At 41.8% G+C, this 12,104-nt stretch overlaps 1 protein-coding gene and 1 long non-coding RNA gene across 6 annotated transcripts in view; one reads left to right on the top strand and one right to left on the bottom strand.

Moving 5' to 3' along the window:
- Positions 1 to 6,016, bottom strand: part of LOC129852416 (serine/threonine-protein phosphatase 2A 56 kDa regulatory subunit delta isoform-like) — a 48,654-nt gene extending 42,638 nt beyond the window's left edge. The window contains exons 1-2 of one of the 2 annotated variants that reach the window (XM_055918272.1): positions 5,738 to 6,016; positions 3,676 to 3,759 (exon numbers count right to left, since the gene is read on the bottom strand). In XM_055918272.1, the coding sequence (XP_055774247.1) occupies positions 3,676 to 3,759; positions 5,738 to 5,764 (111 nt within the window). In that variant the 5' untranslated portion in view covers positions 5,765 to 6,016. The remainder of the gene's footprint in view (positions 1 to 3,675; positions 3,760 to 5,737) is intronic. The other variant, XM_055918273.1, reaches the window with a different exon arrangement.
- Positions 4,678 to 10,424, top strand: LOC129852458 (uncharacterized). 4 transcript variants are annotated; one of them, XR_008759035.1, is made up of 4 exons: positions 4,678 to 4,945; positions 8,052 to 8,162; positions 8,339 to 8,462; positions 8,615 to 10,424. It is a non-coding gene; the product is annotated as an uncharacterized LOC129852458 (long non-coding RNA). The 4 variants fall into 4 exon arrangements; XR_008759033.1 differs by lacking the exon at positions 4,678 to 4,945 and adding an exon at positions 5,189 to 5,335 and having other exon boundaries at positions 7,885 to 8,162; XR_008759034.1 differs by lacking the exon at positions 4,678 to 4,945 and adding an exon at positions 5,192 to 5,335.
- The last annotated feature ends 1,680 nt before the right edge of the window (positions 10,425 to 12,104 follow it).

Below are 12,104 nucleotides of genomic sequence, written 5' to 3'. Positions count from 1 at the left end.
TGTATGGAAGGTTTCATTCTAATCAAAAGGGGTGCCTTTAGAAAGTGATTGAAATTATATGGTGTTAGGGCTGCACTGAGAAAGAATTACGCTGACAGACACAGCAAACCTTTTTGCCACAGCTCGCATTGATGTGCCATCCTGGATGAACTGCACTACCTGAGCCACTTGTGTGGGTTGTAGACTCCGTCTCATGCTACCACTAGAGTGAGAGCACTAGAGTGAGAGCACCGCCAGCATTCAAAAGTGACCAAAACATCAGCCAGGAAGCATAGGAACTGAGAAGTGGTCTGTGGTCACCACCTGCAGAATCACTCCTGTTTTGGGGGGTGTCTTGCTAATTGCCTATAATTTCCACCTTTTGTCTATTCCATTTGCACAACAGCATGTGAAATTTATTGTCAATCAGTGTTGCTTCCTAAGTGGACAGTTTGATTTCACAGAAGTGTGATTGACTTGGAGTTACATTGTGTTGTTTAAGTGTTCCCTTTATTTTTTTGAGCAGTGTATATAATGTCCCACAGTTGACAGTGCATCTCTGAGCAAAAACCAAGTCATGAGGTCAAAGGAATTGTCAGTAGAGCTCCGAGACAGGATTGTGTCGAGACACAGATCCGGGGAAGGGTACAAAAAAAGTTCTGCAGCATTGAAGATCCCCAAGAACACAGTGGCCTCCATCATTCTTAAAATGGAAGAAGTTTGGAACCAATAAAGCCTTTTCCTAGAGATGGCCGCCCGGCCCAATTGAGCAATCCGTGGAGTAGGGCCTTGGTCAGAGAGGTGACCAAGAACCCGATGGTCCCTCTGACAAAGCTCCAGAGTTCCTCTGTGGAGATGGGAGAAACTTCCAGAAGGACAACCATCTCTGCAGCACTCCACCAATCAGGCCTTTATGGTAGAGTGGCCAGACGGAAGCCACTCCACAGTAAAAGGCACATGACAGCCTGCTTGGAGTTTGCCAAAAGGCACCTAAAGACTCTCAGACCATGAGAAACAAGATTATCTGGTCTGATGAAAACAAGATTAAACTATTTGGCCTGAATGCCAAGCGTCACGTCTGGAGAAAATCTGGCACCATCCGTACGGTGAAGCATGGTGGTGGCAGGTGTGCCAAGCTTGTAGCATCATACCCAAGAAGACGCTGTAGTCGCTGCCAAAGGTGCTTCAACAAAGTACTGAGTAAAGGGTCTGAATATTTATGTAAATGTGATATTTCTGTTTATGTAATAAAGTGCAACATTTTCTATAAAGCTGTTTTTGCTTAGTCATTATGGGGTATTGAGTGTAAATTGAGGGGGGAAACTATTTAAATACATTTTAGAATAAGGCTGTAATGTAACAAAATGTGGAAAAAGTCAAGGGGTCTGAATACTTTCTGAAGGCACTGTATCTAGTTGAAACTAACAGCTATATTTGTTTCTGTAGGGATACAGGTGGCCATAAAGCACGTACCTACATTGTTATCTAGGAGTTATCTGTGGGCACCTAGAAACCTGCTGTCACAACAGCGATCGTTTGCATACTGAGTGCAAAGCCATTTGAAACACTTAGAGGCAAACAGGTCAGTGTTTACCTACAAAGATGAATGATCTTATTTATCTGGCTATACCAAATCAGATATAAACAGTCAGATCAATTATATTCGGAGGTAGCTGAACTTACACTGCCTCTCCTGCACAGTTTTTTCATCTCAGAACATGTTGGCTAACCACAACAACACAAGAGTTCAGATTAGAGGTCGACCGATTCATCGGAATGGCTGACTAATTAATGCCGATTTCAAGTTCTCACAACAATCGGTAATCGGCATTTTTGGATGCCGATTATGGCCGATTATATTGCAATCCATGAGGAGACTGCGTGGCAGGCTGACCACCTGTTACACGAATGCAGGCAGCAAGGAGCCATGGTAAGTTACTAGCTAGCATTAAACTTATCTTATAATAAACAATCAATCTTAACATAATCACTCGTTAACTACACATGGTTGATGATATTACTAGTTTAACTAGCTTGTCCTGCGTTGCATATAATCAATGCGGTGCCTGAAATTGTGTCACTTCTCTTGCGTTCAGTGTAAGCAGAGTCAGGGTATGTGCAGCAGGTTTCGGTCGCCTGGCTCGTTGCGAACTGTGTGAAGACCATTTCTTCCTAACAAAGACGGTAATTAATTTGCCAGAATTTTACATAATTATGACATAACATTGAAGGTTCTGCAATGTAACAGCAATATTTAGACTTAGGGTTTCCACCCGTTCGATAAAATACGGAACGCTTCCATATTTCACTGAAAGAATAAACGTTTTGTTTTCGAAAGGATAGTTTCCGGATTTGACCATATTAATAACCTAAGACTCATATTTCCGTGGGTTTATTAAATTATAATTAAGTCTATGATTCGATATTTGATAGAGCAGTCATTCAAACCGAACTTTTCTCCGTTTGCCAGCAGCTTTTCACAATGCTTGAAGCACAGCACTGTTTATGACATCAAGCGTATCAACTCCCGAGATTAGGCTGGCAATACTATAGTGCCTATAACAACATCCAATAGTCAAAGGAATATGAAATACAAATGGTAGAGAGAGAAATAGTCCTATAATAACTACAACCTAAAACTTCTTAACTGGGAATGTTGAAGAGTCATGTTAAAAAGGAACCACCAGCTTTCATATGTTCTCATGTTCCGAGCAAGAAACTTAAACGTTAGCTTTTTTTTACATGGCACATATTGCACTTTTACTTTCTTTCTTTCTTTCTTTCTTTTGCATTACTTAAACCAAATTTGAACATGTTTCGTTATTTATTTGAGACAAAATTGATTTTATTTATGTATTATATTAAGTTAAAATAAAAGTGTTCATTCAGTATTGTTGTAATCACCATTATTACAAATATATATATATATATGAAATAAAAAAAATCGTCCAATTAATCAGTATCGGCTTTTTTTGGCCCTCCAATAATCGGTATCGGCGTTGAAAAATCATTATCGGCCGACCTCTAGTTCAGATTCAAGAATGTTTATTTAGATTTATCAAACAAAATTTAAAATAGGAAGGTCTAACTTCTACTTTGATAGGACACTTTATTGGGCCGTAAACAATGGAGAAGTTACAGCCTCTATGGCGGTCTATGCAAAGAGCTCAGCTGCATACAGAGAGGTCTGTCCACAGAGGACAGTCGCTCCCTTCCTGATAAAACGGCTGGAGTCTGGATCCAACACAAGCGCAATAATAAATAGCCCCCCTTAACAATGTTCCAAAGGAACTCAACTGTGTACTCAACCAGCAGGCCTATATGCCTGAACAGACATCAGCCATGTGCCATTATGCAAAGGCCTAACATTATGTTTAGCTCCTCTCCGTTATCTTGGCCTAACCAAGATGAAGGAAAAATATTGACACTGATGCAATATTATCTATGTAGCATTGAAGAAAAGAAACAAGATTAAGAAACAGGAAATGGCGTGTAAAATAAAATTACCTTGGATGCATGCATAGGCCCCTGATCCAAATAGACCGTTTATAATACCTCAAAATAAACTCTAATTATAAGTTGATAGACATGAATAAACCTGAAAAATCCATCTTCACAAATAAACTGCAGGCTACAAAAAAGAAATACTGTCAAACAACCATTTGGATCTGTCATGTTAATCAAAGAATATCTTACCTCATCTGCATTTTCAGTTCCTGTTTCTTTCCCACTAGTGGCATTACTGTTTTTAGTGCTGCTTTTGGCAGATTTGGTTGGTTCCTGTGAATGACAACAAGCCATAGTTATTTTACCGTATTCACAACAAACACAATTGTCCTAGGACCATACTCAACTCACATCCTCTGTTCTATGGAGTTATTGTACATTACACATAAATGTAATTTCCGTGGTTAAACAGGTCCCGTTGGCAGGGTGGCTACAATTACCATAAATGCGCTACCTTTAAAAAAAACTGTTGGAATGCATTCTTGTGGCCTTGACTGTCGCATTTGTAAAACAGACTTAATGGAACTAGACTTAAATGCCCCCTTTGTGGAAAAAGACAGAAATTACAGTCTGGTCAGGCAACGATTAAGCACAAGCAAGAGACGATCTTAAAACATTGTAGCAAGCTATTTGACAAGAGACCATCTTATGAAGAACGAGACTAAATTTAACTTGTATCTATCAACTTGATAATCTTACGTTTATTAACGAATGTAGTCTAAATGTACGCAAGTTTAGCTGTTAATTCACTATCAGCGAGAACTGCCTAGGCTCACGCTCGTGCATGTTTGCAGTTCATATTCTCACAACACATTCATTAAACCATATGCCATTTCTAAAAATCAACATTTTACGACATCAACAGATTTGAGAATATAAATAATGTAAAAGTTAAAACGCATTGTTGCTGTATAAGGCTAGTCTATCGGTAGCTCTCAAGAACCCAAGTAGGGTATACCCAGTTTACAGGCGGCCCTCCTTGTGTTCTCAGCTGATGGTAGGCTTCTGATCACAGCTGGCTTCCTCATGAATAGCTACATATTGTATGCCACATACGCGATAACCATGTTTGCATTACTGGTCGTTACAGGTTAGCTTATACAAAAGCTGCCATAGATGTTTCAATTTACCTGCTCTTGGTCTTCGTACTCGATTCGGGAAAAAGATATCTTATAAATGTCCGCGTCCAGTTGCAGGTGGTTCTACAAAAACCAGGCAAACCTCAACGGTATTACACCCCTTTGGTCACACGGTGTGATGCACTGTCATCTACATGTGGCTGCGTCGCATAGAAAGATCAGTTCCTGCAAAGATTATGGAAAATCCTAAATGTGCGGTAGCTAAAATGGCAATAAACCTCCTCACGCGGTACAAAACATGGAGTTTTTGTAGAACCACCTGCAACTGGACACTTACATTTCAACCGAATCGAGAACCAAGACAGTATCGCCATGAGCAGGTTAGTTGAAACATCTATTGCGGAGTTTTCTATAAACTAACCTGTAACGCCCAGTAACGGAAACATAGTTATCACATATCTGTTTTACAATCACAACCCTATGTTTAATCCCGACACTTTGTCTGAATTTAAATTAAAGTACACCTCACATCCGATACGGGTTGGGAAATCTTTGGAATTTAACATTCATATAAGCGAGAAAGAATCTTTAAAATAATAAAGATACACATATTGTGTGCAGTTTAGCAAAGTTGCACCTGACTTTTTTTCACTCACCAGCTCGGCTATGACATCCCCTTACCTTGCGCTCTCAATACCATTGCGACCATTCCACATGTCCTGTGTTACTCAAAATACATCTGGGTGCAACTTTCCTAAACTGTGTATACAGTAAGTGTATCTTTTGTATTTTAACTGTCGCGTACGAGGCGTATTTGCGTTTAGACAGAGCATGTGGGCAGCGCCGAAACATCCGTGAAATCCCCTCAGGCGGCAAACAGCTTTGTCAATAGACGGTATAACGTTAAGATTTACCGTCTATTTTAATAGGCTTGTCTATCGTTATTAAATCAATTTAAGAATTTAATATACAGGGTAATGTAAACAATGATAAGATCACATATGTTGTTGGCTGCTGATGTCTTTGCATAGTCTGAAAATGCATCTGCTCTGCTAGGCCTTACGGTAATAGTACAACATCTAGTTGTCGTATTAGAATACAATTACGAGATACGGTCTATTTCCTCTGAATATTTGGCAACAATATTTGCATTGTTGCGATCAGTACGTTACCTTTTCCTTTTTAGTTTTATTCGGCATGTTGTGGCTGTTGATCTTTTTCACGGTGACTCCGTGACAGATTTCCCCGGGACTCGATCGCTGCCACTCGGTTACCTTCAGCTCCCTGCGCCCTTCTAGGCCAAGAAAAAGATAATTGGCCAGCCACACGTTATACTGCCTAGTGACGGGCCACTGTAATTATTTCATTGGGTGGTTATAGGATGGGCGGATTGCACTCCTCGTCTAGGCTGGAGGCGTTGAATGATGCACTTTTGCCCTAGCAACAATTCATGAATGAAGCTCTTCTTCTTCTTCAGTATTGTGGTGGTCCGCAAACAAATGTAATAGGTTAATGCCGCCACCTACTGTACAATCCATTATATTTGGTGATACAAAAAAGGGAAAGTTGAATTAATGCCTAGTAGCACTATATTGGATCAAACATTTCTGCAGCATTGAAGGTCCCCAAGAACACAGTGGCCTCCATCATTCATAAATGGAAGAATTTTGGAACCACCAAGACTCTTCCTAGAGCTGACCGCCCAGCCAAACTGATCAATCAGTGGAGAAGGGGCTTTGTCAGGGAGGTGACCAAGAACCCGATGGTCACACTGAACGAGCTACAGGGTTCCTCTTTGGAGATAGTTGTCCTTCTGGAAGGTTCTCCCAAGTCTGCAGCACTCCACCAATCAGGCCTTTATGATAGAGTGGCCAGACGGAAGCCACTCCTCAGTAAAAGGCACATGACAGCCCGCTTGGAGTTTGTCAAAAGGCACTTAAAGGACTCTTAGATCATGAGAAACAAGATTCTCTGGTCTGATGAAACCAAGATTGAAGTCTTTGGCCTGAACGCCAAGTGTCATGTCTGGAGGAAACCTGGCTACGGTGAAGCATGGAGGTGGCAGCATCATTCTGTGGAGATGTTTTTCAGCGGCAGGGACTGGGAGACTAGTTAGGATCAAGGCAAAGATGAACAGAGCAAAGTACATACATAGAGATCCTTGATGAAAACCTGCTCCAGAACACTCAGGACCTCAGACTGGGGCAAAGATTCCCCTTCCAACAGGACAATGACCCTACGTACACAGCGAAGACAACACAGAAGTGGCTTCGGGACAAGTCTCTGAATTTCCTTGAGTGGCCCAGCCAGAGCCCGGACTTGAACCCAATCGAACATCTCTGGCAAGACCTGAAAATAGCTGTGCAGCAACACTCCCCATCCAACCTGGCAGAGCTTGAGAGGATCTGCAAAGAAGAATGGGAGAAACTCCCCAAATACAGGTGTGCCAAGCTTGTAGCGCCATACACAAGAAGACTCAAGGCTGTAATCGCTGCCAAAGGTGGTTCAACAAAGTACTGAGTAAAGGTCTGAATACTTATGTAAATGTGACATTTAATTTTCTCTCTCTCTCTCTCTATATATATATATAAACTGTTTTTGCTTTGTCATTATGGGGTATTTTGTGTAGATTGATCAGGATTTTTTTTTTCCGGCCATTTTACAATAAGGCTCTAATGTAACAAAATGTTGAAAAACTGAAGGGGTCTGAATACTTTCCGAATGTACTGTAAGTATCGTGATAATATTATATTGTGAGGTCCCTGGCAATTCCCAGACCTAGTAGTTAAGGTTATGTAACCTTATTTAGTCCTACCTGCTATGGTGGGTTTTAAATGAATTGATATTCACGTTTGTTTTTTTAGATAGAATTACTGTCATGGGCATCCCGAGTGGCGCAGCAATCTAAGGCACGGTATCGCAGGGGTTCGATCCCAGGCTTTGACCGGTAGTACCATAGGGCAGCGCACAATTGGCCCAGCGTTGTCTGGGTTAGGGGAGGGTTTGGCCGGGGGGGAGGCTTACTTGGCTCATCGCGCTCTAGTGGCTCCTTGTGGCGGGCCAGGCGCCTGCAGGCTGACTTCGCCTCTCCTGAGCCCGTTGAGGAGTTGCAGCAATGAGACAAGATTCTAATAACGAAATTGGGGAGAAAAAGGGGGTAAAAATTGCAACAAAATAAATAATTACTGTTATTTATGCCAAATTGCAAACCTTATTTGCACCTTCTGTATTCCAAAACCAATGTGTGTGCCTGAGTCTTATCACCTCTCAACTTGGTAAACTATTTCAACCTCGAACACTATTCTTTGGTCTGGTTCAGTCATTGCAGGAAGTCCTGAAGAGCATGAGTTTGAAGGCTTTTGTCCCAGCCCAGCTCTAACACTTGATCAACATAGTCCATTGACCATAACATTGACCATAATGTCAGTGGGATGAGGGGGATTCATTTTGATGGTATTGATATATAACGCATACTCCACTCTCAAGTTGAACTTGTTGACTGATGCCAAGGCGGCGGTTGCTAAGAAGAAAGGAGCAGCTGTGAAACAGAAGATTGCAGCCAAGGCAGCACTGGTCCACACCTGCCTTGTCTGTCGGGTGAGTAGTATTGGTTGGTACTGTATGTGCCTTTTAGGTTCCTCTCCATCTCCATGTGTAGGGTATTGTTCTGGCCTGTGTGGTAGTTTGTTGCATTGTTTAGTTTATAATTTGTGTCAACTTTGAATTCAATTCTAAGCCACAGATTTCCTCCATTTTGTACTTGACCTTTATAGATGCAGACCCAAAGACATTCAAGCAGCACTTTGAGAGCAAGCATCCCATGTCTCCAATGGTCCCAGTACCGGTTGATGTGCAGACATAAGTGACCACACACACTCAAATGGACCTATAGCTGGGGTAGATTCTTCCATCGTTCACACATAGTAGATATTGTGTAAAGCACCATGTTGTCAACAAAATGCTGTCCTCAATGCTTAAGTTGTATTGTCTATGGCTTAATTTGTGGAAATGCTGTGATCACTCATCACCTTTAATGTTGTGATTCACAGACACATGGTGACCACGATTTGAATGCTTACAACTGAGATGGAAGGACGTGACCTCGAGAATGACTGGACATGGGCTGGATATTTGTGACAACCTAAAAGGGGTGCAGACGCACACTAGCACCCCATTTTATGTTTATTCCATAGCCAATCATATCTCTAGCTAACCCCTTATTCCACACTATGCCCCGTGGTCCCTCAACTTCTGACACTTTGGAATTCTCCATCTTATCTCTATAAACCCCCGCTACCTTCACCCGTTTTCCCTATGCTGCTTCCTTCACTTATTATTCTCCTGATTTGATAACATTTAGACTCAATAACATGTTTCAAGGTGCTTACACATGGGCGGTGGTAAGCTGTGTAGAGACCAGTGATCCAGGTTGTTGTCAGCTTGAAAGTTGTCATTAAAACATTGTTTGATTGGTTGACCAGATGAACTCTGCTCATTGGTCAACCATGCATGGCGGCAGCTCAAGACTTCAGCTAATGACATCTTTTGGTGCCTCGGGCTCCGAGCCAGCTTCGCCGCTCATGGGAGCGAGTACCACGAACAGGGCCGCTTGCAAAACTGCTTGCATTTTGCCGCCAGCCACTCTACTCCAATTGAAGTCTGTAACCTTTGCCGCTTACCATGGCCTGGTACCTTTTTGTGGTGTACTGTTTTTGCTACCTTCAGACTGAATGCCGTGGTAAATGTGTTGCTCACAATTTACAGCCGCAACATGGACCTGTTAAATTGATAAGGGTGTTGATATAGTTGAGTTTAGGCATGGCTTCCTTGTTTTGAGTCTGTTAAGTTTGTTTCTCATTGACCTAGTATTTTATATCAAATCAAATTTATTTATAAAGCCCTTCTTACATCAGCTGATATCTCAAAGTGCTGTACAGAAACCCAGCCTAAAACTCCAAACAGCAAGCAATGCAGGTGTAGAAGCACGGTGGCTAGGAAAAACTCCCTAGACAGGTCAAAACCCAGAAAGAAACCTAGAGGAACCAGGCTATGAGGGGTGGCCAGTCCTGTTCTGGCTGTGCCGGTGGAGATTATAACAGAACATGGCCAAGATGTTCATAGATGACCAGCAGGGTCAAATAATAATAATCACAGTGGTTGTCGAGGGTGCAACAGGTCAGCACCTCAGGAGTAAATGTCAGTTGGCTTTTCATAGCTGATCATTCAGAGTATCTCTACGGCCACTGCTGTCTCTAGAGAGTTGACAACAGCAGGTCTGGGACAGGTAGCACGTGCGGTGAACAGGTCAGGGTTCCATAGCCGCAGGCAGAACAGTTGAAACTTGAGCAGCAGCACGGCCAGGTGGACTGGGGACAGCAAGGAGTCATCAGGCCAGGTAGTCCTGAGGCATGGTCCTCAGGACTATATATCAAACCTACAGTACCTTACACATCCAGTTGTTTCTCCATTTGTAAGTCACCCACCAAAAATCACAATATGTTGTTATACATGTTGTGTTATTTGTGCTGGTCTAATTCCTAAAATGGAAAAAGCAGAAGAATCTGTCCGCTATCGGTTAGTAATAATAGTTCTTATGGTGCTCTTCGATGTCCCAGGTTTGTGGCATTGATGAATAATTAATTTAATCTTTACAGATGTTTACAGTTGTGACCTGTCATTCAGAGCAGGTGGGTTTTGAGCCCCACCTGTTTAGCTAAAAAAAATAAAGAGGTATAACTTATTTTTGCCTGTTTTGCATGTTATTCTGACATTAATACAGAACGTGTCACATATCAATTTGCAAACAATGTAAAAAAATAAATGAAAATCATTGAGTTAATAAAGCTGCATACGAACATTCTCTTTTTTGCTTTCTTGAGTAAGGCAGCACCAAAATGGAGGTGTTTCAGGCTAGGTCAGTGCTTTCTGTGGTGGTGGGGCAGTCAGCGGAAAATACTCAGTGAAGAGGTTGGTAATGTTCTCTAGTTGCGCTGTGATTGGCTCAGTGTTCTGTCACTCATGGGGACACTACGTCAATGCAAAGCCTACGGGGAAAGCTTGAAAATTGAAGACCCTTGGGTGCTGCCATAGAGTTACATTAGAAGTGCCCATCCAAGAAGGCTCAAGGTCATTGACCACAGATAAAATTACGTCAAATAACGTTATATCTAGAGTGGCTTTGATTTGACTGATCATGTCAACATCATACTTTCAAAATCTTAGCTAGCGAACTAGCAATCATCATCATGAATCAAGTCGACAATCTACTGGCAAATCCATTTCAATTCTTATAATGAAGAGAAATTATAGATAAAACGTATCGGTGCTCATCAGCCATTGGACATAAACATTACACAAGTTTGAAATCCGCAAATTCAACAATGAGTGGTTTGGAAGGAATCAGTGGCTAACCGCAAGCATTGCTAAGCAATCACTAGCCTGCTATTCAGTGGAGTGGATGTCCAAGTCTGGGCTTAACGGTCTCTTTTCCAAGCTTAAAAGGATAAACATTCAACATTGGCCATGCTGTCAATCCAGCATGACTTCGACCGCTTTCAAAACAACTGGAAACTCGGAACTAGGAAATCTCAGACTTCAGTGAGTTCAAGACAACTGGGAACTCTGAGGAAAAAAAGAGCTCAGACTGGGAAAATACGTTTTGAATGGTCATCCAACTCAGAATTCCAAGTCGGGAACTCTGGCCTCTTTCTAGAGCTCTGACCTAAAGATCACTAACGTCATGATTCAACCCTGTTTTCCCTAGAGGAAAACCTGGAGTTCCCCAGAGGAAAACCTGGTTGTCTGCTTTTCACCAGACACTGGGAGATACATTCACCTTTCAGCAGGACAATAACCTAAAACACAAGGCAGTAGCGATTTTAGCATTTAAATCTTGGTGGGGTAAAATCCCCCAAAATGTTTTAGATGCATGTCAGCAAAGCCATTACACAACACAACACTAAACAATACATTAATTGCACTATAACATTGAAAACCCGGCCCACAAACTGTTAGGGCCTACATAAAGCTGTCTCAAGAGCAGAGTTCCAACAGCACCTGGCTATCAGCAGAGCCTTGTCTGGCAGCGAAACAGTTAATACAGCCTCATTTACTGCCTATCTAAAAAACATAGCTGATATGGCTGACTGTCTTAAACAAATGTAGTTTCTACTGATAATTGAGATGTACAAACTATGGCATAAGGGGACAACAAGCGGATGAGGCAATCCGTAATTTCAATTAAGACATTAATGAGCGAGCTAGGATGGACGGAGTCAATATAACTACTTGTTCAGCACTTTGAAATGTACAGCGACACAATTCAGATCATGGGCTGTTTTTACAGTATTCTCCCTGTACACCAAGTCAGAACAGTAGGATAAATAAAGAGGGCATATAAGCAGACAATGAAAGCTCTTTCTCTAAAACATGCTATAGGCTACATGTGTGCCACCAAGTCAGAACAGTAGGCTAAATTATGAGGGGATAAGGCACCACATTATTAGGGTGGGGCACATGGGCTACTAACAGCTTACTACA

Source organism: Salvelinus fontinalis, chromosome 1 (assembly GCF_029448725.1).
Source record: "Salvelinus fontinalis isolate EN_2023a chromosome 1, ASM2944872v1, whole genome shotgun sequence".
Taxonomy (NCBI): Eukaryota; Metazoa; Chordata; class Actinopteri; order Salmoniformes; family Salmonidae; genus Salvelinus; species Salvelinus fontinalis.
The sequence above is the reverse complement of the archived record's forward strand: the minus strand, read 5'-3'. Positions and strand labels throughout refer to the sequence as shown.